This window comes from Scyliorhinus canicula, chromosome 13, assembly GCF_902713615.1.
Source record: "Scyliorhinus canicula chromosome 13, sScyCan1.1, whole genome shotgun sequence".
NCBI lineage: Eukaryota > Metazoa > Chordata > Chondrichthyes > Carcharhiniformes > Scyliorhinidae > Scyliorhinus > Scyliorhinus canicula.
The window spans coordinates 52,539,557-52,562,898 of NC_052158.1; the positions used below are offsets into that span (position 1 = coordinate 52,539,557).

The window sequence follows — 23,342 nt, forward strand, 5'->3', positions numbered from 1 at the left end:
GATTCAGATAAAATTGGCTACCGCCCACAATCACCAAAGTAATACAGCAGATCCAAGAGGTAAAAAGGCAAATTAAAGAAGTTAAGACCATCACTTGGTGGGTTGACGTTTGGAATTGGGGCTCAAAAATCCAAATACATCCATTTGTTCGCCTGATATCACATGTGGCTATATTCATAGAATTTACAGTGCAGAAGGAGGCCATTCAGCCCATCGAGTCTGCACCGACCCTTGGAAAGAGTATCCCACCTAAGCCCACACCTCCACCCTATCCCTGTAACCCCACCTAAACTTTTTGGACACCAAGGGCAATTTAGAATGGCCAATCCACCTAACCCGCACATCTTTGGACTGTGGAGGAAACCGGAGCACCCGGAGGAAACCCATGCAGACACGGGAGAACGTGCAGACTCCGCACAGACAGTGAACCAAGCCGGGAATTGAACCTGCAATCCCGGAGGTGTGAAGCAATTGTGCTAACCACTGTGCTACTATGCCGCCCAATCCTGTTTACCCTGATATATCTCATCATCCTCAGTCTAATTCCGCCGATGGAAAGCAAAGATTACGCAGTGGAAAAACATTGGGGCCCACGCTCGAATCAGTCTCCTGTAATCTTGTAAAGACAGAAAGCTTGCCTGATTGGCTATTTTCACTAATGGACAATTAATACTGGAATATACCACAGACCGGCAAATGTTTATTGGAATGTTTCCATGGGTAGCAGTATAACATTTGGTTGTAATGTGAAAATTAATAGAAGAATATTTGCTGTTTGTAAATGCATTATAGGAATTTGTTACCAATGTATGTAAATAATATGAAAATGCCTAGGTCTTGTTTGACTGCTGAGTGACTGGGGAATGCCTGACAGATATCGGTCCCGAGTTTGTGATCCATCGTGCTTCGCGTTCAGGATCAAGAGGAGGGACATGTGGCCGAACGGCCACCGAAGATGGCGTTCTGCAAGGTATACTGGGAAAATTAGCCAAGTGCAAGAACAAGCAGGCTGCAGTCTAATTGAATATTGACGAGCAGGCTGCAGTCTGGACATTGCAATAATAATAATAACCGCTTATTGTCACAAGTAGGCTTCAATGAAGTTACTGTGAAAAGCCCCTAGTTGACACATTCCAGCGCCTGTTCGGGGAGGAATTTAGAATCAAGAAATTGAACCCGCGCTGCTGGTCTTGTTCTGCACTACAAGCCAGCTGTTTAGTCCACTGTACTAAACCAGCCCCGACACAGGAAAGAGGCTATCTCCAGGCCATCTCATGTGACAATAGAATTGTCCAGTCAATCACACTTGTTTATCAGACATAGTGGTGCCGAAATTCCATATTTGGAAAGCCCACGTGCCCCAACACCTGCGAGCATGGCCGTTGAGTGCACACCCTAAAACCGATGTGACACCTCATCGATCAGGGTGATCGAACCCTGATCAACCAATTGGCAATGATCCAGAGACTGCCCAAAAGGGTGCAATAGGTTTAAAGGAACAGGACAGAACAACGGTGATCCTCACCGGCCACCACGAGGAGGACCATCACGCCACCAACAGAAGGATGACTATCAGAACCAGGAGGAGTAGGCCATCTGGTCCCTCGAGCCTGCTCCGCCATTCAATGAGATCATGGCTGATCTTTTGTGGACTCAGCTCCGCTTTCCAGCCCGAACACCATAACCCTTAATCCCTTTATTCTTCAAAAAACTATCTATCTTTACCTTAAAAACATTTAATGAAGGAGCCTCAACTGCTTCACTGGGCAAGGAATTCCATAGATTCACAACCCTTTGGGTGAAGAGGTTCCTCCTAAACTCAGTCCTAAATCTACTTCCCCTTATTTTGAGGCTATGTCCCCTTGTTCTGCTTTCACCCGCCAGTGGAAACAACCTGCCAGCATCTATCCTATCTATTCCCTTCATAATTTTTAATGTTTCTATAAGATCCCCCCCTCATCCTTCTAAATTCCAATGAGTACAGTCCCAGTCTACTCAACCTCTCCTCATAATCCAACCCCTTCAGCTCTGGGATTAACCTCGTGAATCTCCTCTGCACACCCTCCAGTGCCAGTACATCCTTTCTCAGGCAAGTAGACCAAAAACTGAACGATACTCCAGGTGCGGCCTCACTAACACCTTATACAATTGCAGCATAACCTCCCTAGTCTAAAAGTCCATCCCTCTAGCAATGAAGGACAAAACTCCATTCACCTTCTTAATCACCTGTTGCACCTGTAAACCAACATTTTGCAATTCATGCACTGGGACAATCAGGTCCCTCTGCACAGGAGTATGTTTTAATATTTTATTATTTAAATAATAATCCCTTTTGCTGTTATTCCTACCAAAAAGTGTAAAAGTGAGTCAGCTACAGTGCAGACTTTGTTTTCACTGAGTGCTGAATTTGGGTGCATTTGAGTGCAATAGTGAGAGTTTGGTGACTGAGGGAGCTCGGTGAGGAGGGAGCAAGGTGCTCCTTTCATTTCATTTCCTACATTTACTCAAAGAGCGTGAAGGGAACCGGGGGTTTACAGAGAGGGCAGCTGACTGGGAGCAGAGTCGGAGGGCGGAGTTCCAGTTGGTCCACAGGGCAGCTATATTCTGTAAGGTAAGAGGGGATGGAGGCTAGGGCAGTTGCATGCTCCTCCTGTAGGATGTGGGTGGTGAGGGATACCACCGGTGTCCCTGCTGATTATACCTGCGGGAAGTGCACCCAACTCCAGCTCCTCAGAGACCGTTAGGGAACTGGAGCTGGATGAACTTCGGATCATCCAGAAGGCAGAGGGGGTACTACACAAGAGTTACAGGGTGGTAACCGCACCCAAGGTACAGGACAAGAGTAGCTGGGTTACAGTCAGGGGAAAGAAAATAAATGGGCAGACAATGCAGGGAGCCCTCGTGGCCGTTCCTCTTCAAAACAATTATACCGTTTTGGATGCTGTTGGGGGGGATGACCTACCGGGGGAAGGCCCTAGCGGCCAGGTCTCTGGCACTGAGTCTGGCTCTGGGGCTCAGAAGGGAAGGAGGGAGAATAGAAAAGCAATAGTGACAGGAGACTCAATGGTTAGGGGAATAGACAGGAGATTCTGTGGTCGCGAGCGAGACACCTGGAAGGTATGTTGCCTCCCGGGTGCCAGGGATGTCTCGGATCGTGTCTTCAGGATTCTGAAGGGGGAGGGTGAGCAGCCAGAAGTTGTGGTGCACATTGGTACCAACAAGGTAGGTAGGAAAAGAGTTGTGGAGGTAATAAACGAGTTTAGGGAGTTAGGCTGAAAGTCAAAAGCTAGGACAGAGAGTTGTCATCTCTGGTTTGTTGTCGGTGCCACGTGATAGCGAGGCTAGGAATAGGGAGAGAATGCAGTTGAATATGTGGCTGCAGGAATGGTGTAGGAGCGAGGGCATCAGGTATTTGGATAATTGGAGCGCATTCTGGGGAAGGCGGGACCTGTACAAGCAGGACGGGTTGCATCTGAACCAGAGGGGCACCAATATCCTGGGAGGGTGGTTTTCTAGTACTCTTTGGGAGAGTTTAAACTAATATGGCAGGGGAATGGGAACCGGAGTTGTAGTCCAGCAACTAAGGTAGCCGATATTCAGCACACCGAAGCACATAGTGATGCAGTGGGGAAGGTAACACTGACAAAGGAGAGTACTTGAAGGCACGGAGATGGGTTGAAGTGTGTATATTTCAACGCAAGAAGCATCATCATAGAATTTACAGTGCAGGAGGCCATTCGGCCCATCGGGTCTGCACCGGCTCTTGGAAAGAGCACCCTACCCTACCTCCACCCTATTCCCATAACCCAGAAACCGCACCCAACACTAAGGGCAATTTAGTATGGCCAATCCACCTAACCAGCACATCTTTGGACTGTGGGAGGAAACTGGAGCACCCGGAGGAAACCCACGCATACACGGGGAGGATGTACAGACTCCGCACAGACAATGACCAAGCCGGGACCCTGGAGCTATGAAGCAATTGTGCTATCCACTGTGCATGGATACAATGTGGTGGCCATCACGGAAACTTGGAAAGAAGAGGGGCAGAAATGGTTGTTGGAGGTTCCTGGTTATAGATGTTTCAATAAGGTTAGGGAGGGTGGTAAAAGAGGTGGGGCGGGGGGGTTGCATTGTTAATTAGAGATAGTATAACAGCTGCAGAAACGCAGTTTGCGGGGAATCTGCCGACTGAGGTAGTATGGGTTGAAGTCAGAAATAGGAAAGGAGCAGTCACCTTGTTGGGAGTTTTCTATAGGCCCCCCAATAGCAGCAGAGATGTTGAGGAACAGATTGGGAAACAGATTTTGGAAAGGTCATGGTTGACTTCAACTTCGCAAATATTGAGTGGTAACTCTTTAGATCAAATAGTTTGGATGGGGTGGTGTTTGTGCAGTGTGTCCAGGAAGCATTTCTAACACAGTATGTAGATTGTCCGACCAGAGGGGAGGCCATATTGGATTTGGTACTTGGTAATAAATCAGGGCAAGTGATAGATTTGTTAGTGGGGGAGTATTTTGGAGGAAGTGATCACAATTCTGTGATTTTCATTTTAGTAATGGAGAGGGATAAGTGCGTGCAACAGGGCAAGGTTTACAATTAGGGGAAGGGTAAATACGATGCTGTCAGACAAGAATTGAAGTGCATAAATTGGGAACATAGGCTGTCAGGGAAGGACACAATTGAAATGTGGAACTTGCTGAAGGAACAGATACTGCATGTTCCTAACCCTAACCCTAACCCTGTCAGGCAGGGAAGAGATGGTCGAGTGAGGGAACCATGATTGACAAGAGAGGTTGAATGTCTTGGTAAGAGGAAGGAGGAGACTTATGTAAGGCTGAGGAAACAAGGTTCAGACAGGGTGCTGGAGGGATACAAGATAGCCAGGAGGGAACTGAAGAAAGGGATGAGGAGAGCTAAGAGAGGGCACGAAAAATCTTTGGTGGGTAGGATCAAGGAAAACCCCTAGGCCTTTTACACATGTGAGAAATATGAGAATGACTAGAACGAGGGTAGGTCCAATCAAGGACAGTAGCGGGAGATTTTGCACTGAGTCTGAAAAGATAGGAGAGGTCTTGAACGAGTACGTTTCTTCAGTATTTACAAATGAGAGGGGCCATATTGTTGGAGAGGATAGTGTGAAACAGACTGGTAAGCTCGAGGAGATACTTGTTAGGAAGGAAGAGGTGTTGGGCATTTTGAAAAACTTGAGGATAGACAAGTCCCCCGGGCCTGATGGGATATATCCAAGGATTCTATGGGAAGCAAGAGATGAAATTGCAGAGCCGTTGGCAATGATCTTTTCGTCCTCACTGTCAACAGGGGTGGTACCAGGGGAGTGGAGAGTGGCGAATGTCGTGCCCCTGTTCAAAAAAGGGAACAGGGATAATCCTGGGAATAACAGGCCAGTTAGTCTTACTTCGGTGGGAGGCAAAATAATGGAAAGGGTACTGAGGGATAAGATTTCTGAGCATCTTAGACACCACTTGATTAGGGATAGCCAGCACAGATTTGTGAGGGGTAGGTCTTGCCTCAAGTCTTATTGAATTATTTTTATTTTTTTTTAAAATTTAGATTACCCAATTATTTTTTTCAATTAAGGGGCAATTTAGTGTAGCCAATCCACCTACTCTGCACATTTTTGGGTTGTGGGGGCGAAACGCGCGCAGACACGGGGAGAATGTGCAAACTCCACTCGGACAGTGACCCAGAGCCGGGATCGAACCTGGGACCTCAGCGCCATGAGGCGGTTGTGCTAACCACTAGGGCACCGTGCTGCCCTGTCTTATTGAATTCTTTGAGGAGGTGACTAAGCAAGCGGATGAAGGTAAAGCAGTGGATGTAGTGTACATGGATTTTAGTAAGGCATTTGATATGGTTCCCCATGGTAGGCTTATGCAGAAAGTAAGGAGGCATGGGATAGTGGGAAATTTGTCCAGTTGGATAACGAACTGGCTAACCGATAGAAAGAGTGTGGTGGTGGATGGCAAATATTCAGCCTGGAGCCTATTTACCAGTGGCGTACTGTTGCTCTGTTTCTCTGGTTATGAATATGGCGGTAAATATGGTCGCCTTCCTTAATCCTAATTATGTTTACTTTAGAGTCGCCAGGTGTCTTTCGATACCACCACAAAGTTCAAACCCGAATACTGATCAAAGAGCCAATACACCAGTTAGTTAGTTCAAAGTCAATACTATTTATTTACACACACAGTAAGATCTACTCATGCACAAAATACGACAAATTAAACTGTCACTAACGCCTATACTTAACTTCGGGTGCCCACTCAGTCAGAGGAACAATGGCCGTTGTTCGGATTTGAGGCTGTTGGGTGCGAAGGTGTAACAGGAAAACAGCTAAGGTCGTCCGTCTGATGGCGAGCGTTGACCTTGGACTTACTTGTTTCTGGTGCAGCTGGTGGACGGGTCTCTCTACTTTGAAAGCCGAGTCCAAGAGAACCATCCAGCAGAGGGCAGCAGAGCAGAGCTACTGATCAGCTGTTCTGGGGAAATTTGCATACGTGCAGTGCGGTCAGCCTAAGTTGAAGGTGAATCTGCGAAGGGGACCCGAGGAGTTTGAGTGAAGGCAATCATCCAGCAGAGGGCAGCAGAGCAGAGCTACTGATCAGCTGTTCTGGGGAAATTTGCATACGTGCAGTGCGGTCAGCCTAAGTTGAAGGTGAATCTGCGAAGGGGACCCGAGGAGTTTGAGTGAAGGCAATCATCCAGCAGAGGGCAGCAGAGCAGAGCTACTGATCAGCTGTTCTGGGGAAATTTGCATACGTGCAGTGCGGTCAGCCTAAGTTGAAGGTGGTTTGTGGAGAGGCTGTTGGCAAGTGACAGTTAAACCCGAAACACTTCGTGAGTGTTTCCCACCCTACCTCCTCCTCTAACCAACCCCCCCACCCCACGGTGGTTGGGAAGCGGGAGCAGGGGCCTGTCGTGAAGGTGAGTGAGTGCCTTTAAATTTGCTTACCTTTGAGCGGGAGCAGGGTTTGAGGTAATATCAGGTAAGCTCTTCCTTTCTTTTTCTTTTTCTTGTTATTTTTTAAATCTAGAGGTGATGTCAGGGAAGGCAGTACAATGCTCCTCCTGCAGAATGTATGAGGTGAGGGACGCCGTCAGTGTCCCTGCTGATTTCATCTGTGGGAAGTGCACCCAACTCCAGCTCCTCAAAAACTGTGTTAGGGACCTGGAGCTTGAGCTGGATGAACTTCGGATCATTCGGGAGGCAGAGGGGGTCATAGATAGGAGCTTCAGGGAAATAGTTACACCAAAGACTGGAGATAGATGGGTAACTGTAAGAGGGACTGGGAAGAAGCAGTCAGTGCAGGGACCCCCTGCGGTCGTTCCCCTGAGTAACAAGTATACCGTTTTGGATACTTGTGGGGGGGACGACTTACCAGGGGTAAGCCATGGGGTACAGGCCTCTGGCACGGAGTCTGTCCCTGTTGCTCAGAAGGGAAGGGGGGAAAGGAGTAGAACATTAGTAATTGGGGACTCAATAGTCAGGGGCACAGATAGGAGATTTTGTGGGAGCGAGAGAGACTCACGTTTGGTATGTTGCCTCCCAGGTGCAAGGGTACGTGATGTCTCGGATCGTGTTTTCCGGGTCCTTAAGGGGGAGGGGGAGCAGCCCCAAGTCGTAGTCCACATTGGCACTAACGACATAGGTAGGAAAGGGGACAAGGATGTCAGGCAGGCCTTTAGGGAGCTAGGATGGAAGCTCAGAGCGAGAACAAACAGAGTTGTTATCTCTGGGTTGTTGCCCGTGCCACGTGATAGTGAGATGAGGAATAGGGAGAGAGAGCAATTAAACACGTGGCTACAGGGATGGTGCAGGCGGGAGGGATTCAGATTTCTGGATAACTGGGGCTCTTTCTGGGGAAGGTGGGACCTCTATAGACAGGATGGTCTACATCTGAACCTGAGGGGCACCAATATCCTGGGGGGGAGATTTGTTAGTGCTCTTTGGGGGGGTTTAAACTAATTCAGCAGGGGCATGGGAACCTAGATTGTAGTTTTAGGGTACGGGAGATTGAGAGTATAGAGGTCAGGAGCACAGATTTGACTTCGCAGGAGGGTGCCAGTGTTCAGGTAGGTGGTTTGAAGTGTGTCTACTTCAATGCCAGGAGTATACGAAATAAGGTAGGGGAACTGGCAGCATGGGTTGGTACCTGGGACTTCGATGTTGTGGCCATTTCAGAGACATGGATAGAGCAGGGACAGGAATGGTTGTTGCAGGTTCCGGGGTTTAGGTGTTTTAGTAAGTTCAGAGAAGAGGGCAAAAGAGGGGGAGGTGTGGCGCTGCTAGTCAAGGACAGTATTACGGTGGCGGAAAGGATGCTAGATGGGGACTCTTCTTCTGAGGTAGTATGGGCTGAGGTTAGAAACAGGAAAGGAGAGGTCACCCTGTTGGGAGTTTTCTATAGGCCACCTAATAGTTCTAGGGATGTGGAGGAAAGGATGGCGAAGATGATTCTGGAAAAGAGCGAAAGTAACAGGGTAGTTGTTATGGGAGACTTTAACTTTCCAAATATTGACTGGAAAAGATATAGTTCGAGTACATTAGATGGGTCATTCTTTGTACAATGTGTGCAGGAGGGTTTCCTGACACAATATGTTGACAGGCCAACAAGAGGCGAGGCCACATTGGATTTGGTTTTGGGTAATGAACCAGGCCAGGTGCTAGATCTGGAGGTAGGTGAGCACTTTGGAAACAGTGACCACAATTCGGTGACCTTTACGTTAGTGATGGAAAGGGATAAGTATACCCCGCAGGGCAAGAGTTATAGCTGGGGGAAGGGCAATTATGATGCCATTAGACATGACTTAGGATGTGTTGGTTGGAGAAGTAGGCTGCAAGGGTTGGGCACACTGGATATGTGGAGCTTGTTCAAGGAACAGCTATTGCATGTTCTTGATAAGTACGTACCAGTCAGGCAGGGAGGAAGGGGTCGAGCGAGGGAACCGTGGTTTACCAAAGAAGTGGAATCTCTTGTTAAGAGGAAGAAGGAGGCCTATGTGAAGATGAGGCGTGAAGTTTCAGTTGGGGCGCTTGATATTTACAAGGAAGCGAGGAAGGATCTAAAGAGAGAGCTGAGACGAGCAAGGAGGGGACATGAGAAGTCTTTGGCAGGTAGGATCAAGGAAAACCCAAAAGCTTTCTATAGGTATGTCAGGAATAAAAGAATGACTAGGGTAAGAGTAGGGCCAGTCAAGGACAGTGGTGGGAAGTTGTGTGTGGAGGCTGAGGAGATAAGCGAGATACTAAATGAATACTTTTCGTCAGTATTCACTCAAGAAAAAGATAATATTGTGGAGGAGAATGCTGAGACCCAGGCTATTAGAATAGATGGCATTGAGGTGCGTAGGGAAGACGTGTTGGCAATTCTGGACAAGGTGAAAATAGATAAGTCCCCGGGGCCGGATGGGATTTATCCTAGGATTCTCTGGGAAGCCAGGGAAGAGATTGCTGAGCCTTTGGCTTTGATTTTTAGGTCATCATTGGCTACAGGAATAGTGCCAGAGGACTGGAGGATAGCAAATGTGGTCCCTTTGTTCAAGAAGGGGAGTAGAGATAACCCCGGTAACTATAGGCCGGTGAGCCTAACGTCTGTGGTGGGTAAAGTCTTGGAGAGGATTATAAAAGATACGATTTATAATCATCTAGATAGGAATAATATGATTAGGGACAGTCAGCATGGTTTTGTGAAGGGTAGGTCATGCCTCACAAACCTTATCGAGTTCTTTGAGAAGGTGACTGAACAGGTAGACGAGGGTAGAGCAGTTGATGTGGTGTATATGGATTTCAGTAAAGCGTTTGATAAGGTTCCCCACGGTCGTCTATTGCAGAAAATACGGAGGCTGGGGATTGAGGGTGATTTAGAGATGTGGATCAGAAATTGGCTAGTTGAAAGAAGACAGAGAGTGGTAGTTGATGGGAAATGTTCAGAATGGAGTTCAGTTACGAGTGGCGTACCACAAGGATCTGTTCTGGGGCCGTTGCTGTTTGTCATTTTTATAAATGACCTAGAGGAGGGCGCAGAAGGATGGGTGAGTAAATTTGCAGACGACACTAAAGTCGGTGGAGTTGTAGACAGTGCGGAAGGATGTTGCAGGTTACAGAGGGACATAGATAAGCTGCAGAGCTGGGCTGAGAGGTGGCAAATGGAGTTTAATGTGGAGAAGTGTGAGGTGATTCACTTTGGAAAGAATAACAGAAATGCGGAATATTTGGCTAATGGTAAAATTCTTGGTAGTGTGGATGAGCAGAGGGATCTCGGTGTCCATGTACATAGATCCCTGAAAGTTGCCACCCAGGTTGATAGGGTTGTGAAGAAGGCCTATGGTGTGTTGGCCTTTATTGGTAGAGGGATTGAGTTCCGGAGCCATGAGGTCATGTTGCAGTTGTACAAAACTCTAGTACGGCCGCATTTGGAGTATTGCGTACAGTTCTGGTCGCCTCATTATAGGAAGGACGTGGAAGCTTTGGAACGGGTGCAGAGGAGATTTACCAGGATGTTGCCTGGTATGGAGGGAAAATCTTATGAGGAAAGGCTGATGGACTTGAGGTTGTTTTCGTTAGAGAGAAGAAGGTTAAGAGGTGACTTAATAGAGGCATACAAAATGATCAGAGGGTTAGATAGGGTGGACAGCGAGAGCCTTCTCCCGCGGATGGAGGTGGCTAGCACGAGGGGACATAGCCTTAAATTGAGGGGTAATAGATATAGGACAGAGGTCAGAGGTGGGTTTTTTACGCAAAGAGTGGTGAGGCCGTGGAATGCCCTACCTGCAACAGTAGTGAACATGCCAACATTGAGGGCATTTAAAAATTTATTGGATAAGCATATGGATGATAAGGGCATAGTGTAGGTTAGATGGCCTTTAGATTTTTTCCATGTCGGTGCAACATCGAGGGCCGAAGGGCCTGTACTGCGCTGTATCGTTCTATGTTCTATGTTCTATGAATCTCTCTCGGGGGCTTCTTCTTATACTCGAAGGGGCTTCGCGCGCTTTTGGGTGGGCCTTGAACTTGAATTAATTGGGCCGTATCTTGATCACTCGTATTGATCTTGACCAATAAAGAGGTGGGTGCCCTGATGGCTGGGCGGGTCCTCGGTGGCCATTGGCCTGGCTTGGTTTGGAGAACTGGCGCCGGGGTGTCTGGAGCTGTATAAGTTGCTTGAGTGTCTTCCCTTTGTTCCCGGAGATGGGCCATCAATATGTTAATCAACCTACAGTTTCAGTCTCATCTGGGAGCTGCCTTTCCAATATGCATGCAGGCTCTGTGTCTGCTTGCTTTCTTAACATTGTCCATAGTTCCCTACAGTCATTGCGAGCATCCATTTCGTATTCTGGAAGTGGCCATCCCAGGTGGCTACAGTACCTCAAGGATCAGTTCTGGGTCCTCTACTGTTTGTGATTTTCATTAATGACTTGGATGAGGGAGTTGAAGGGTAGGTCAGTAAATTTGCAGATGATACGAAGATTGGTGGAGTTCTGGATAGTGAAGAGGGCTGTTGTCGGCTGCAAAGAGACATAGATAGGATGCAGAGCTGGGCTGAGAAGTGGCAGATGGAATTTAACCCTGAAAATGGATAACCTCACATTTGTCAGCATTGCATTCCATCTGCCAGACCCTAGCCCATTCACGCAAACTATCCAAATCCCTCTTCAGACTTCCAGTATCCTCTGCACTTTTTGCTTTAACACTCATCTTAGTGTCAGCTGCAAACTTGGACACATTGGGCGCAATTCTCCACTCCCCACGCCGGGTGGGAGAATCGCAGGAGGGCCGGGCGACTCACGACACGCCCCCCTGGCGCCCCCCACGATTCTCCCACCCCCCGCTCAGAAGAATCGGCACTCGCCGTTTTTCGCGGCGACCACCGATTCTCCGACCCAGATGGGCCGAGCGGCCTGCCGTTCGCGACCGATTCACGACGGCGGCAACCACACCTGGTCTTTGCCGTCGTGAACATGGCGTCAAAAGCTGGATTGAAGCTTGTGGGGGCCGGAGAGGAGCGTGAGCACCATGGCCGTGCTTGGGAGGGGACTGGCCCACGATCGGTGCCCACCGAACATTGGGCCGGCGTCACAAAGGGACGCACTCTTTCCCCTCCGCCGCCCCACAAGATCAAGCCACCACATCTTGCGGGTCAGCGGAGGGGAAGACGGCAACCACGCATGCGCGGGTTTGAGCCGTCGAGACGTCAGCCGCGCATGCGCGGGTTGGAGCCGGCCAACCTCCGCATGCGCGGCTGACGTCACTTAGACGCCGCCGTCGCATCACTCTCAGCGCACCACCTTGACGCAAGCGTCAAGGCCCGGCGGCCGAGAGTTACGGAGCACCGCTCCTAGCCCCCCGGGTGGGGGTAAATAAGGTGAGAGGAGCGGCCTGCGAGGCCGTCGTGAAATGCAGCCGAGTTCACGACGGCCTTCCCGATTTTTCGCGGGAGCGGAGAATTCCGCCCATTGCACTTGGTCCGCAAATCATCTATGTAAATTGTGAACAATTATGGGCCAAACATGGATCCCTGAGGGACACCACTAGCTACTGATTGCCAACCAGAGAAATACCCATTAATCCCCACTCTTTGCTTTCTATTAATTAACCAATCCTTTATCCATGCTACTACTTTACCCTTAATACCATGCATCTTTATCTTATGCAGCAACCTTTTGTGTGGCACCTTGTCAAAAGCTTTCGGGAAATCCAGATATCCCACATCCATTGGCTCCTCGTTATCTACCAGGGCAGGGACAGGGCAGGCTCTGTGACAAGAGGCCTGGAACCTAAAGGCACTATTGTCCTCAGCAAGAATTCAGTTCAAGCAGCTTGTGATAATGGCACAGAATCACATTTCAGAACACTGTATACAAGAATACATTTTAGGTTAATGTTGCCTATTAATAAGTGACAACTAACCCTCAAATCAAACTCATTTGATGTTAATATAAACCAATTAGAATTACATTGGGGTGTAGATAGCTGACCCAAGTCTGATATGATTTGGGATAACTGTGATGGATTTTTGGCTCTCTCTCTTTCATGAATCAATCTATGCTTTGACTTAACTATTCACCGTCTCTCTGTTTTTTATATTTCACTTTCTGACTTTGACTTTTGAAGTTATTGCGAGCTGTTTGCCTAAACAAGAAAATCATTTGTGATTGTTTGCAAGTTGAATTGTCTACAATTGCCTCCCTGTGAGTCCTATGCTAGCTGGACTTATTAGAGAATAAGACTTTAAATGACTCTCAATTGTAATCAATAAAGCAGATTCTTATTTGCACCTGAGAAGTTATAACTTAAACTCTACTGAGTTTTAGTGATGGCAAAGTGCTGCTAAAACCATATGGTAGATCTATCGCCTGTCCACCATCTACAAGGCACAAGTCAGGAGAGATCCAGCAGAGGACAGCAGAGCAGAGCTACTGATCAGCTGTTCTGGGGAAATTTGCATACGTGCAGTGCAGTCAGCCTAATTTGAAGGTGAACCTGCGAAGGAGACCCAAGGAGTTTGAGTGAAGGCAAGCATCCAGCAGAGGGCAGCAGAGCAGAGCTACTGATCAGCTGTTCTGGGGAAATTTGCATACGTGCAGTGCGGTCAGCCTAATTTGAAGGTGGTTTGTGGAGGGGCTGTTGTCAAGTGACAGTTAAACCCAAAACACTTTGTCAATGTTTCCCACCTGCTCCTCTGACCAAAAAAAAACCACGGTTGTTGGGAAGCGGGAGCAGGGGCCTGTCGTGAAGGTGAGTGAGTGCCTTTAAATGTGCTTACCTTTCAGCGGCAGCAGGGTTTGAGGGAATACCAGGTAAGCTCTTCCTTTCTTTTTCTTTTTCTTGTTTTTTTTTTAAATCTAGAGGTGATGTCAGGGAAGGCAGTACAATGCTCCTCCTGCAGAATGTTTGAGGTGAGGGACACCGTCAGTGTCCCTGCTGATTTCATCTGTGGGAAGTGCACCCAACTCCAGCTCCTCAAAAACCGTGTTAGGGACCTGGAGCTTGAGCTGGATGAACTTCGGATCATTCGGGAGGCAGAGGGGGTCATAGATAGGAGCTTCAGGGAAGTAGTTACCCCAAAGACTGGAGATAGATGGGTAACTGTAAGAGGGACTGGGAAGAAGCAGTCAGTGCAGGGACCCCCTGCGGTCGTTCCCCTGAGTAACACGTATACCGTTTTAAATACTTGTGGGGGGGGGGGGGGGGGACTTACCAGGGGTAAGCCATGGGGTACGGGCCTCTGGCACGGAGTCTGTCCCTGTTGCTCAGAAGGGAAGGGGGGAAAGGAGTAGAACATTAGTAATTGGGGACTCAATAGTCAGGGGCACAGATAGGAGATTTTGTGGGAGCGAGAGAGACTCACGTTTGGCATGTTGCCTCCCAGGTGCAAGGGTACGTGATGTGTCGGATCATGTTTTCCGGGTCCTTAAGGGGGAGGGGGAGCAGCCCCAAGTCGTAGTCCACATTGGCACTAACGACATAGGTAGGAAAGGGGACAAGGATGTCAGGCAGGCCTTTAGGGAGCTAGGATGGAAGCTCAGAGCGAGAACAAACAGAGTTGTTATCTCTGGGTTGTTGCCCGTGCCACGTGATAGTGAGATGAGGAATAGGGAGAGAGAGCAATTAAACACGTGGCTACAGGGATGGTGCAGGCGGGAGGGATTCAGATTTCTGGATAACTGGGGCTCTTTCTGGGGAAGGTGGGACCTCTATAGACAGGATGGTCTACATCTGAACCTGAGGGGCACCAATATCCTGGGGGGGGAGATTTGTTAGTGCTCTTTGGGGGTGGGGTTTAAACTAATTCAGCAGGGGCATGGGAACCTGGATTGTAGTTTTGGGGTACGGGAGATTGAGAGTATAGAGGTCAGGAGCACAGATTTGACTTCGCAGGAGGGTGCCAGTGTTCAGGTAGGTGGTTTGAAGTGTGTCTACTTCAATGCCAGGAGTATACGAAATAAGGTAGGGGAACTGGCAGCATGGGTTGGTACCTGGGACTTCGATGTTGTGGCCATTTCAGAGACATGGATAGAGCAGGGACAGGAATGGTTGTTGCAGGTTCCGGGGTTTAGGTGTTTTAGTAAGCTCAGAGAAGGGGGAAAAAGAGGGGGAGGTGTGGCGCTGCTAGTCAAGGACAGTATTACGGTGGCGGAAAGGATGCTAGATGGGGACTCTTCTTCCGAGGTAGTTTCAGCTGAGGTTAGAAACAGGAAAGGAGAGGTCACCCTGTTGGGAGTTTTCTATAGGCCACCTAATAGTTCTAGGGATGTAGAGGAAAGGATGGCGAAGATGATTCTGGACAAGAGCGAAAGTAACAGGGTAGTTGTTATGGGAGACTTTAACTTTCCAACTATTGACTGGAAAAGATATAGTTCGAGTACATTAGATGGGTCGTTCTTTGTACAATGTGTGCAGGAGGGTTTCCTGACACAATACGTTGACAGGCCAACAAGAGGCGAGGCCACATTGGATTCGGTTTTGGGTAATGAACCAGGCCAGGTGTTAGATCTGAAGGTAGGTGAGCACTTTGGAAACAGTGACCACAATTCGGTGACCTTTATGTTAGTTAAGTATACCCCGCAGGGCAAGAGTTATAGCTGGGGGGAAGGATAATTATGATGCCATTAGACACGACTTAGGATGTGTAGGTTGGAGAAGTAGGCTGCAAGGGTTGGGCACACTGGATATGTGGAGCTTGTTCAAGGAACAGCTATTGCATGTTCCTGATAAGTACGTACCAGTCAGGCAGGGAGGAAGGAGTCGAGCGAGGGAACCATGGTTAACCAAAGAAGTGGAATCTCTTGTTAAGAGAAAGAAGGAGGCCTATGTGAAGATGAGGCGTGAAGTTTCAGTTGGGGCACTTGATAGTTGCAAGGAAGCGAGGAAGGATCTAAAGAGAGAGCTAAGACGAGCAAGGAGGGGACATGAGAAGTCTTTGGCAGGTAGGATCAAGGAAAACCCAAAAGCTTTCTATAGGTATGTCAGGAATAAAAGAATGACTAGGGTAAGAGTAGGGCCAGTCAAGGACAGTGGTGGGAAGTTGTGTGTGGAGGCTGAGGAGATAAGCGAGATACTAAATGAATACTTTTCGTCAGTATTCACTAAGGAAAAAGATAATATTGTGGAGGAGAATGCTGAGACCCAGGCTATTAGAATAGATGGCATTGAGGTGCGTAGGGAAGACGTGTTGGCAATTCTGGACAAGGTGAAAATAGATAAGTCCCCGGGGCCTGATGGGATTTATCCTAGGATTCTCTGGGAAGCCAGGGAGGAGATTGCTGAGCCTTTGGCTTTGATTTTTAGGTCATCATTGGCTACAGGAATAGTGCCAGAGGACTGGAGGATAGCAAATGTGGTCCCTTTGTTCAAGAAGGGGAGTAGAGATAACCCCGGTAACTATAGGCCGGTGAGCCTAATGTCTGTGGTGGGTAAAGTCTTGGAGAGGATTATAAAAGATACGATTTATAATCATCTAGATAGGAATAATATGATTAGGGATAGTCAGCATGGTTTTGTGAAGGGTAGGTCATGCCTCACAAACCTTATCGAGTTCTTTGAGAAGGTGACTGAACAGGTAGACGAGGGTAGAGCAGTTGATGTGGTGTATATGGATTTCAGTAAAGCATTTGATAAGGTTCCCCACGGTCGGCTATTGCAGAAAATACGGAGGCTGGGGATTGAGGGTGATTGAGAGATGTGGATCAGAAATTGGCTAGTTGAAAGAAGACAGAGTGTGGTAGTTGATGGGAAATGTTCAGAATGGAGTTCAGTTACGAGTGGCGTACCACAAGGATCTGTTCTGGGGCCGTTGCTGTTTGTCATTTTTATAAATGACCTAGAGGAGGGCGTAGAAGGATGGGTGAGTAAATATGCAGACGACACTAAAGTCGGTGGAGTTGTAGACAGTGTGGAAGGATGTTGCAGGTTACAGAGGGACATAGATAAGCTGCAGAGCTGGGCTGAGAGGTGGCAAATGGAGTTTAATGTGGAGAAGTGTGAGGTGATTCACTTTGGAAAGAATAACAGGAATGGGGAATATTTGGCTAATGGTAAAATTCTTGGTAGTGTGGATGAGCAGAGGGATCTCGGTGTCCATGTACATAGATCCCTGAAAGTTGCCACCCAGGTTGATAGGGTTGTGAAGAAGGCCTATGGTGTGTTGGCCTTTATTGGTAGAGGGATTGAGTTCAGGAGCCATGAGGTCATGTTGCAGTTGTACAAAACTCTAGTACGGCCGCATTTGGAGTATTGCGTACAGTTCTGGTCGCCTCATTATAGGAAGGACGTGGAAGCTTTGGAACGGGTGCAGAGGAGATTTACCAGGATGTTGCCTGGTATGGAGGGAAAATCTTATGAGGAAAGGCTGATGGACTGGAGGTTGTTTTCGTTAGAGAGAAGAAGGTTAAGAGGTGACTTAATAGAGGCATACAAAATGATCAGAGGGTTAGATAGGGTGGACAGCGAGAGCCTTCTCCCGCGGATGGAGGTGGCTAGCACGAGGGGACATAGCCTTAAATTGAGGGGTAATAGATATAGGACAGAGGTCAGAGGTAGGTTTTTTTACGCAAAGAGTGGTGAGGCCGTGGAATGCCCTACCTGCAGCAGTAGTGAACTCGCCAACATTGAGGGCATTTAAAAGTTTATTGGATAAGCATATGGATGATAAGGGCATAGTGTAGGTTAGATGGCCTTTAGTTTTTTTTCCATGTCGGTGCAACATCGAGGGCTGAAGGGCCTGTACTGCGCTGTATCGTTCTATGTTCTATGTAATGGAATACTCCCCACTTGCCTGGATGGGTGCAGCTGCAACTATACTGAAGAAACTCAACACCATCCAGGACAAAACAACAGCTTGATTGCTTCACCTTCCACAAACATTCAAACCCTCCACCACCGACGAACAGTAGCAGCCGTGTCTACCATCTACAAGATGCACTACAGCAACTCAAGGTTCCTGCGCCAGCACCTTCCAAACCCACAGCCGCTATCAGCTTGAAGGACAGGAGCAGCAGATACCTGGGAACCTCACTACCTGGAGGTTTCCCTCCAAGTCACTCACCATCCTGACTTGGAAATATATCACCGTTTCTTCACTGTCACGGAGTCAAAATCCCAGAACTCCCTCCCTAACAGCACTGTGGGTGCACCTACACCACATGGACTGCAGTGATTCAAGGAGGCAACTCACCACCACCTTCTCAAGAGTAATTAGGGATGGTCAATAAATGCTGGCATAGCAAAGTCCACATCCAGTAAAAATGAGTTTTTAAAAAAAACTGTGCTAATGGAGATTTTGTACTTTCCTGGTGGGATTTCCTCCAACGAGAGGGCCAGGGATGAGAGGCCCAAAGGATGAAATTAAATGAAATGAAAATTTCTTATTGTCACGAGTAGGCTTCAATGAAGTTACTGTGAAAAGCCCTTAGTCGCCACATTCCGGCGCCTGTTCGGGGAGGCTGGTACGGGAATTGAACCGTGCTGCTGGCCTGCCTTGGTCTGCTTTAAAAGCCAGCGATTTAGCCCAGTGTGCCAAACCAGGATATAGGGCCAGCAGAGAATGCAAGGTAGAAGACCCGCTATCTTGAAGCCAGAGTCTACAGGCAGCAATCCAGCTACCTCAACATGTTTGGGATCCAGTGCTAAAGGAGGCTTGCCCTCTCTAGTGACACTGTAACCCTCCATACCCAGATGATTAGGCCGGAAATTGCTTCTAACTGCATAGGTGGTCATTCTTTGCCAGTGTCTGTGAAGGTAACAGTGCCCCTCAACTTCTACCCCTGTTTTTTTTCTAGGGGTCAGTGGGGGATTTGTGCAGTATATCTCAATCTGCTGAACACAGGTGCATAAATTGTCCACCTTGCTCTCTTCAAATGGGTCATGATCTTAATTCATTTATGGAATGATTAAGTCAGCCAGGCTGAGAGCCAGACGCTTTGCAGCAATTGCTGCGTTTCCCCCGCATCCAGAGTACAATCAACTGAACTCGAGTGGCCATCAATTCACCAATGGGTGAGCCAGGTACCTTCATGAACAGAAAGGGGATCCAATCAATGACTATTCAGATCATTTGCAATCACAATCATTGCAATTCTGTGCCCTGTGGCACTGAACAGAAACTACCACATGAGGCCCTGGCTGGAATCAACACGGTCCAGGATACTGGTCGCCTGCAAGATCACTCAAGTCAACACAAACTATATTATCGCTATGTGGACTTTGTGATTACTCACTAGTGTACACAAAAACGACAAGACCATGCTGTAAATATGTAACAAACTTCCAGACACAGATGATCAACTTTGCAGCAGGACGAAGTACAGACAAAAACAGCCATCAGACTCCATAATGAGCTGATGGCTGGTCAGACAAGGGTGATTCAGGAAAAATGGTCTTGATTGAATCACCCTGGATATTCAGGAGTATCCTGTTCTTCCATTAACAAGTTGGGGTCTGGTTGGGACAACAGTCAATTGTGGGAATGAATCTATGACCCAATGCTAGCAGACCACATTTGGAACAGATCTTTAGCAATAACCTGAGAGAACGCCAGGCACAACCATCGCAAAAAGACAGGACCCTGGGTTTCAGAAGCCCAGAGATCGTAGTGATTGTAGCCTGACCAGCCTCCTTCACTAAGTGCGGTAATACCTAAAGCTCAGCTATCAGTCTGAGTCATGCTTTGTTGAGTGAGAGAATTGTGAATAACATTGCATTAAACTATGAACCTGCCTTGTTCTTTGTTCATCTTTCAAATAAGGGCACCTGGATAAAACTTTTGATTAATACACTGGTTGAAGTATCTGAGTTGGGCTAATACAACAGTCCACCTTGGCAGCTCATGATGCCCACATCCTGTGACACTCATAGGTACCAAGGCTCTTCGTTGCTCCAGCTCATTTGGATCGATGGCTCCTGGGTGACAAGGGCTATCCCTTGAAAAAGTAACATGACATTATTCTGGCACCCAAGCACCAAGACAGAGGAAAGGTAGAAGAGGAGTCATCCCTCCATAAGTGTAGTAGTTGAGGTTACCATTGGGCTGAAGATGAGGTTCAGATTTTTGATTAGCAAGGGGGTGAAAGGTTATCGGAGGCAGGTAGGAATGTGGGGTTAAAGTTACAATCAGATCAGCCCTGATCTTATTGAATTACAGACCAGGCTGGAGGGACCAAACGGCCTACTGTTCCCAATTTGTATGTTTGTTTGTCTGAACCGATCAGAGACTGCACTGCTACATCCTCCATTGTGCATGTCACTAAGAGTCATTGTCTGCTGTGCTCTGCACAAATTAGATCTGGCAAGGAGGAGCAACTGGAGGAGGAGCATAAAGAGACAGTTCCACATGCATTGGAGGGTGACTCGTGATGTCTCTGATGAGGAGCCCGGGAGGCACATGGTGAGGCCGTAGATGCAGATGTGAGGAACCTTCAGGGCGGCTGGGACACCAGGAAGGCCTTCATTCTGTGCATCATCAGCTGAGCAATCAAGGCATCGATTCTAGCTCATGCCCAGAATACAGCTTCCTTACTAGGCTCTAGGACAATAAGCCAGTCTGGTTAGTATAGAACTGGGCAGATCAGGACCATCACTAGCTACATACAAATGAGGGGCAGGAGAAGGCCACTTGGCCCCTCGACCTTGCTCTGGCATTCAATTTGATTATGGCTGATCGGATTGTAAACCTCAAACCCACATTCCTGCCTACTCCCAATAACCTTTCACCCCTTGTTAATCAAGAATCTATCCAGCTCTGACTTTAAAATATTCAGAGACTCTGTTTCCACTGCCTTTTGGGGAAGAGAGTTCCAGAAACGTATAACCCTCAGAGAAAAAAATTCTCATCTCCATCTTAAATGGGTGACTCCTTATTTTTAAAAATTGACCCCTAGTTCTAGATTCTTTCACAAGAGGAAACATCCTCTCCACATCCACCTCATCAATCCCAACTGTTACTAATCCTCATCTTGCCAGGTATAAGGAGCAGTTCGGGTCGAGGCAGTACTGAGAGGGGTGGGGGAAAGGATAACCAGTCTCTTTGGTAATTCTCACCTTCCCATGGAGGTCATAAACATGTACGATATGGCGATGAGGAACGCTCGATGGTCATAGCGGGAACTGAGCAAATCAATCACTTTCCCCGTGTAATAAGGAATAAACATCTCCCCTAGAATCAAACATACAGAATCATTATAGCAAATCAATATTGGGGGGGGGGAAGGAGAGGAATTGGGGAAAGAAGGTGAGGAGCATGATGTTATGTTACCATAATTGGTAATATGTTGTATTCTTTGTCTTTTCTTCCAGAATGACCCGATATAGTGTTGACAAAGAATATACCGATCAACAGATTGAAATAAAACTAATTTATTATTACACTACAAATTAAATGAAGTTCAAACACTCTACTGCGCTACAGATGATAATCAAATTATATTGAATCTATTTTCCAGTATTCAATATTCTATCTAGTCACTAACTACACTGTGATCTAACCTCATGCAAGCTCTAATTAACACGCATTCTGCTCTCAGCTTTTTGCGCTTTCACCATGCTTCTCCCAGAATTCCCTGAGTCTGTGTTTGATTTACAGAGATGTAATTATTAACCCTTCACTAACCTGACTACACATTATACATGAGAAAGGAGAGGATTGAAGCAAGAGTGAGGAGTGATGCGACCATCAATCCACACAAGACGAAGAGTTGAAGCGAACAGTGGTTTTAATCAGCTAGATCTGTGCCTGCCTGCCTGCGACTGCTCTGTACTGAGTGTCGCCTACAGGCTGCAGATCTCTATACCTCCCCCAAGGGGGTGGAGCCACAGACGGAGCCCACAAGGGCACCAACATAATAGTGTAATGTAATGTAATGCTCAATGGTAGCAGTAATACATTCACCACAAAGAGCATGAGAGAGAACAGGATAAATGAGTGAAATTGAAAAAGATGGTGGGTGGGAGGTAAAGAGGGAGGGGTTTATGTGGAATACAGAATGGGGAAAGGAGAGGGAGATTTGGCACAAAAGGGACAGGAGGGTAAAGGGACTGAACAATCACTGCACCTCTATTTGAGCATCTCCCTCCCTCACACCCCCTAACTCCAGATAGCCCCACATTCCGCCTTTACCCCCACAGCTCTGTAATGCCCACCTTGCACATTGCTGTCTCCCCCCACTTACCGACCACAGCCAGTGTGAGGAAGGTGAAGGCCCCGCTCAGCGGGAGGAAGTCAGGCCGGGACAGGGTGAGGAGGCGGCGGTAGATGCGGCGGTGAGAGGCCGTTCCGGGGCTTTGTCTGTCTGCCCCCGGGCCCGGCAGCAGCTTCTCCAGCAGCCCCGCCGCCAGCCCCGAGGCCGAGTGCGAGAGCAGCAGCAGCGGCCAGGAGAGGCCGGGGCCGCGGGCCCCCTGCACCAGGCGCCAGAGCGGGGGCAGCAGGCTGGAGCAGGCCGTGTAGAGCAGCACCGGGGTCCGCAGAGAGCCCAGCGCGGGGCCCAGGAGCAGCCCCACAGCCAGGGCCCCCAGCACGGCCAGAGCCGGGGCCAGCAGCTCGGGCAGAGCCGGCAGCAGCGGGCAGAGAGCCAGGTGGAGCAGAGCGGGAGCCAGGGAGAGGCCAAGGGCCCGGAGGCAGGGGGCCGGAGCCAGGGGGCTGGGGGCCGGAGTCAGGGTATTCACCGGGGAGTCCATCCTGCTGAGCCACCGGCAGCCGAGTGTCCCAGCCCGGGGAGAGCTTTCAGTTTCACTGCCAGAGAGACCCGCCCAGACAGAAAGAGAAAGAAAATATAAACTAACAATAAACAATAATAAACTGTATACAGACAAGATACTGGGCAAGAGAGAGGGAATATAAACTATATCCAGCCCAGATACTGGGCGAGAGAGAGAGGTATTCTGAATCCCAAAGATTTTAATTCTTCCAGTAATAACAAAAGGTTTGTGGGTAACTACAACAATAATTGCACGAGTTCTTTACTTTAACTTTGATACTCGTGATAAGGTTAACAAGATCTAACTACAGTAACTATACATAACTCCACTAGCCATCTGAACTAGTCTGCTATTGCCCTGGTGACAGATAACCCAAGAGAGAGGGAATATAAACTCTATACAGCCATGATAGAGGGTAACATGGAACATATAAGCAGGAGGAGGCCATTCAGCCCTTCAAGCATTTATTATGATCATGGCTGATCATCTTCAATACCTTGATCCCAACCTCCAAACCCCCCCCCCCCCCCCAATCCCTTTAGCCCCAAGAGCTATTTCTAATTCCTTGAAATTACACGTTTGTCCACAATTACTTTCTGTTTTGTTACCTGTGTGGTAGGTAACATGTGCT

General features: G+C 48.1%; 1 protein-coding gene across 1 annotated transcript in view; it reads right to left on the reverse strand.

The window, feature by feature from the left end:
- LOC119975866 (antigen peptide transporter 2-like) overlaps nt 1–22,858 on the reverse strand; it is a 118,030-nt gene extending 95,172 nt beyond the window's left edge. Inside the window, exons 1-2 of the mRNA XM_038815753.1 lie at nt 22,186–22,858; nt 21,059–21,173 (exon numbers count right to left, since the gene is read on the reverse strand). Of these exons, the coding sequence (XP_038671681.1) occupies nt 21,059–21,173; nt 22,186–22,690 (620 nt within the window). The 5' untranslated portion in view covers nt 22,691–22,858. The remainder of the gene's footprint in view (nt 1–21,058; nt 21,174–22,185) is intronic.
- Nucleotides 22,859–23,342: the final 484 nt, after the last annotated feature.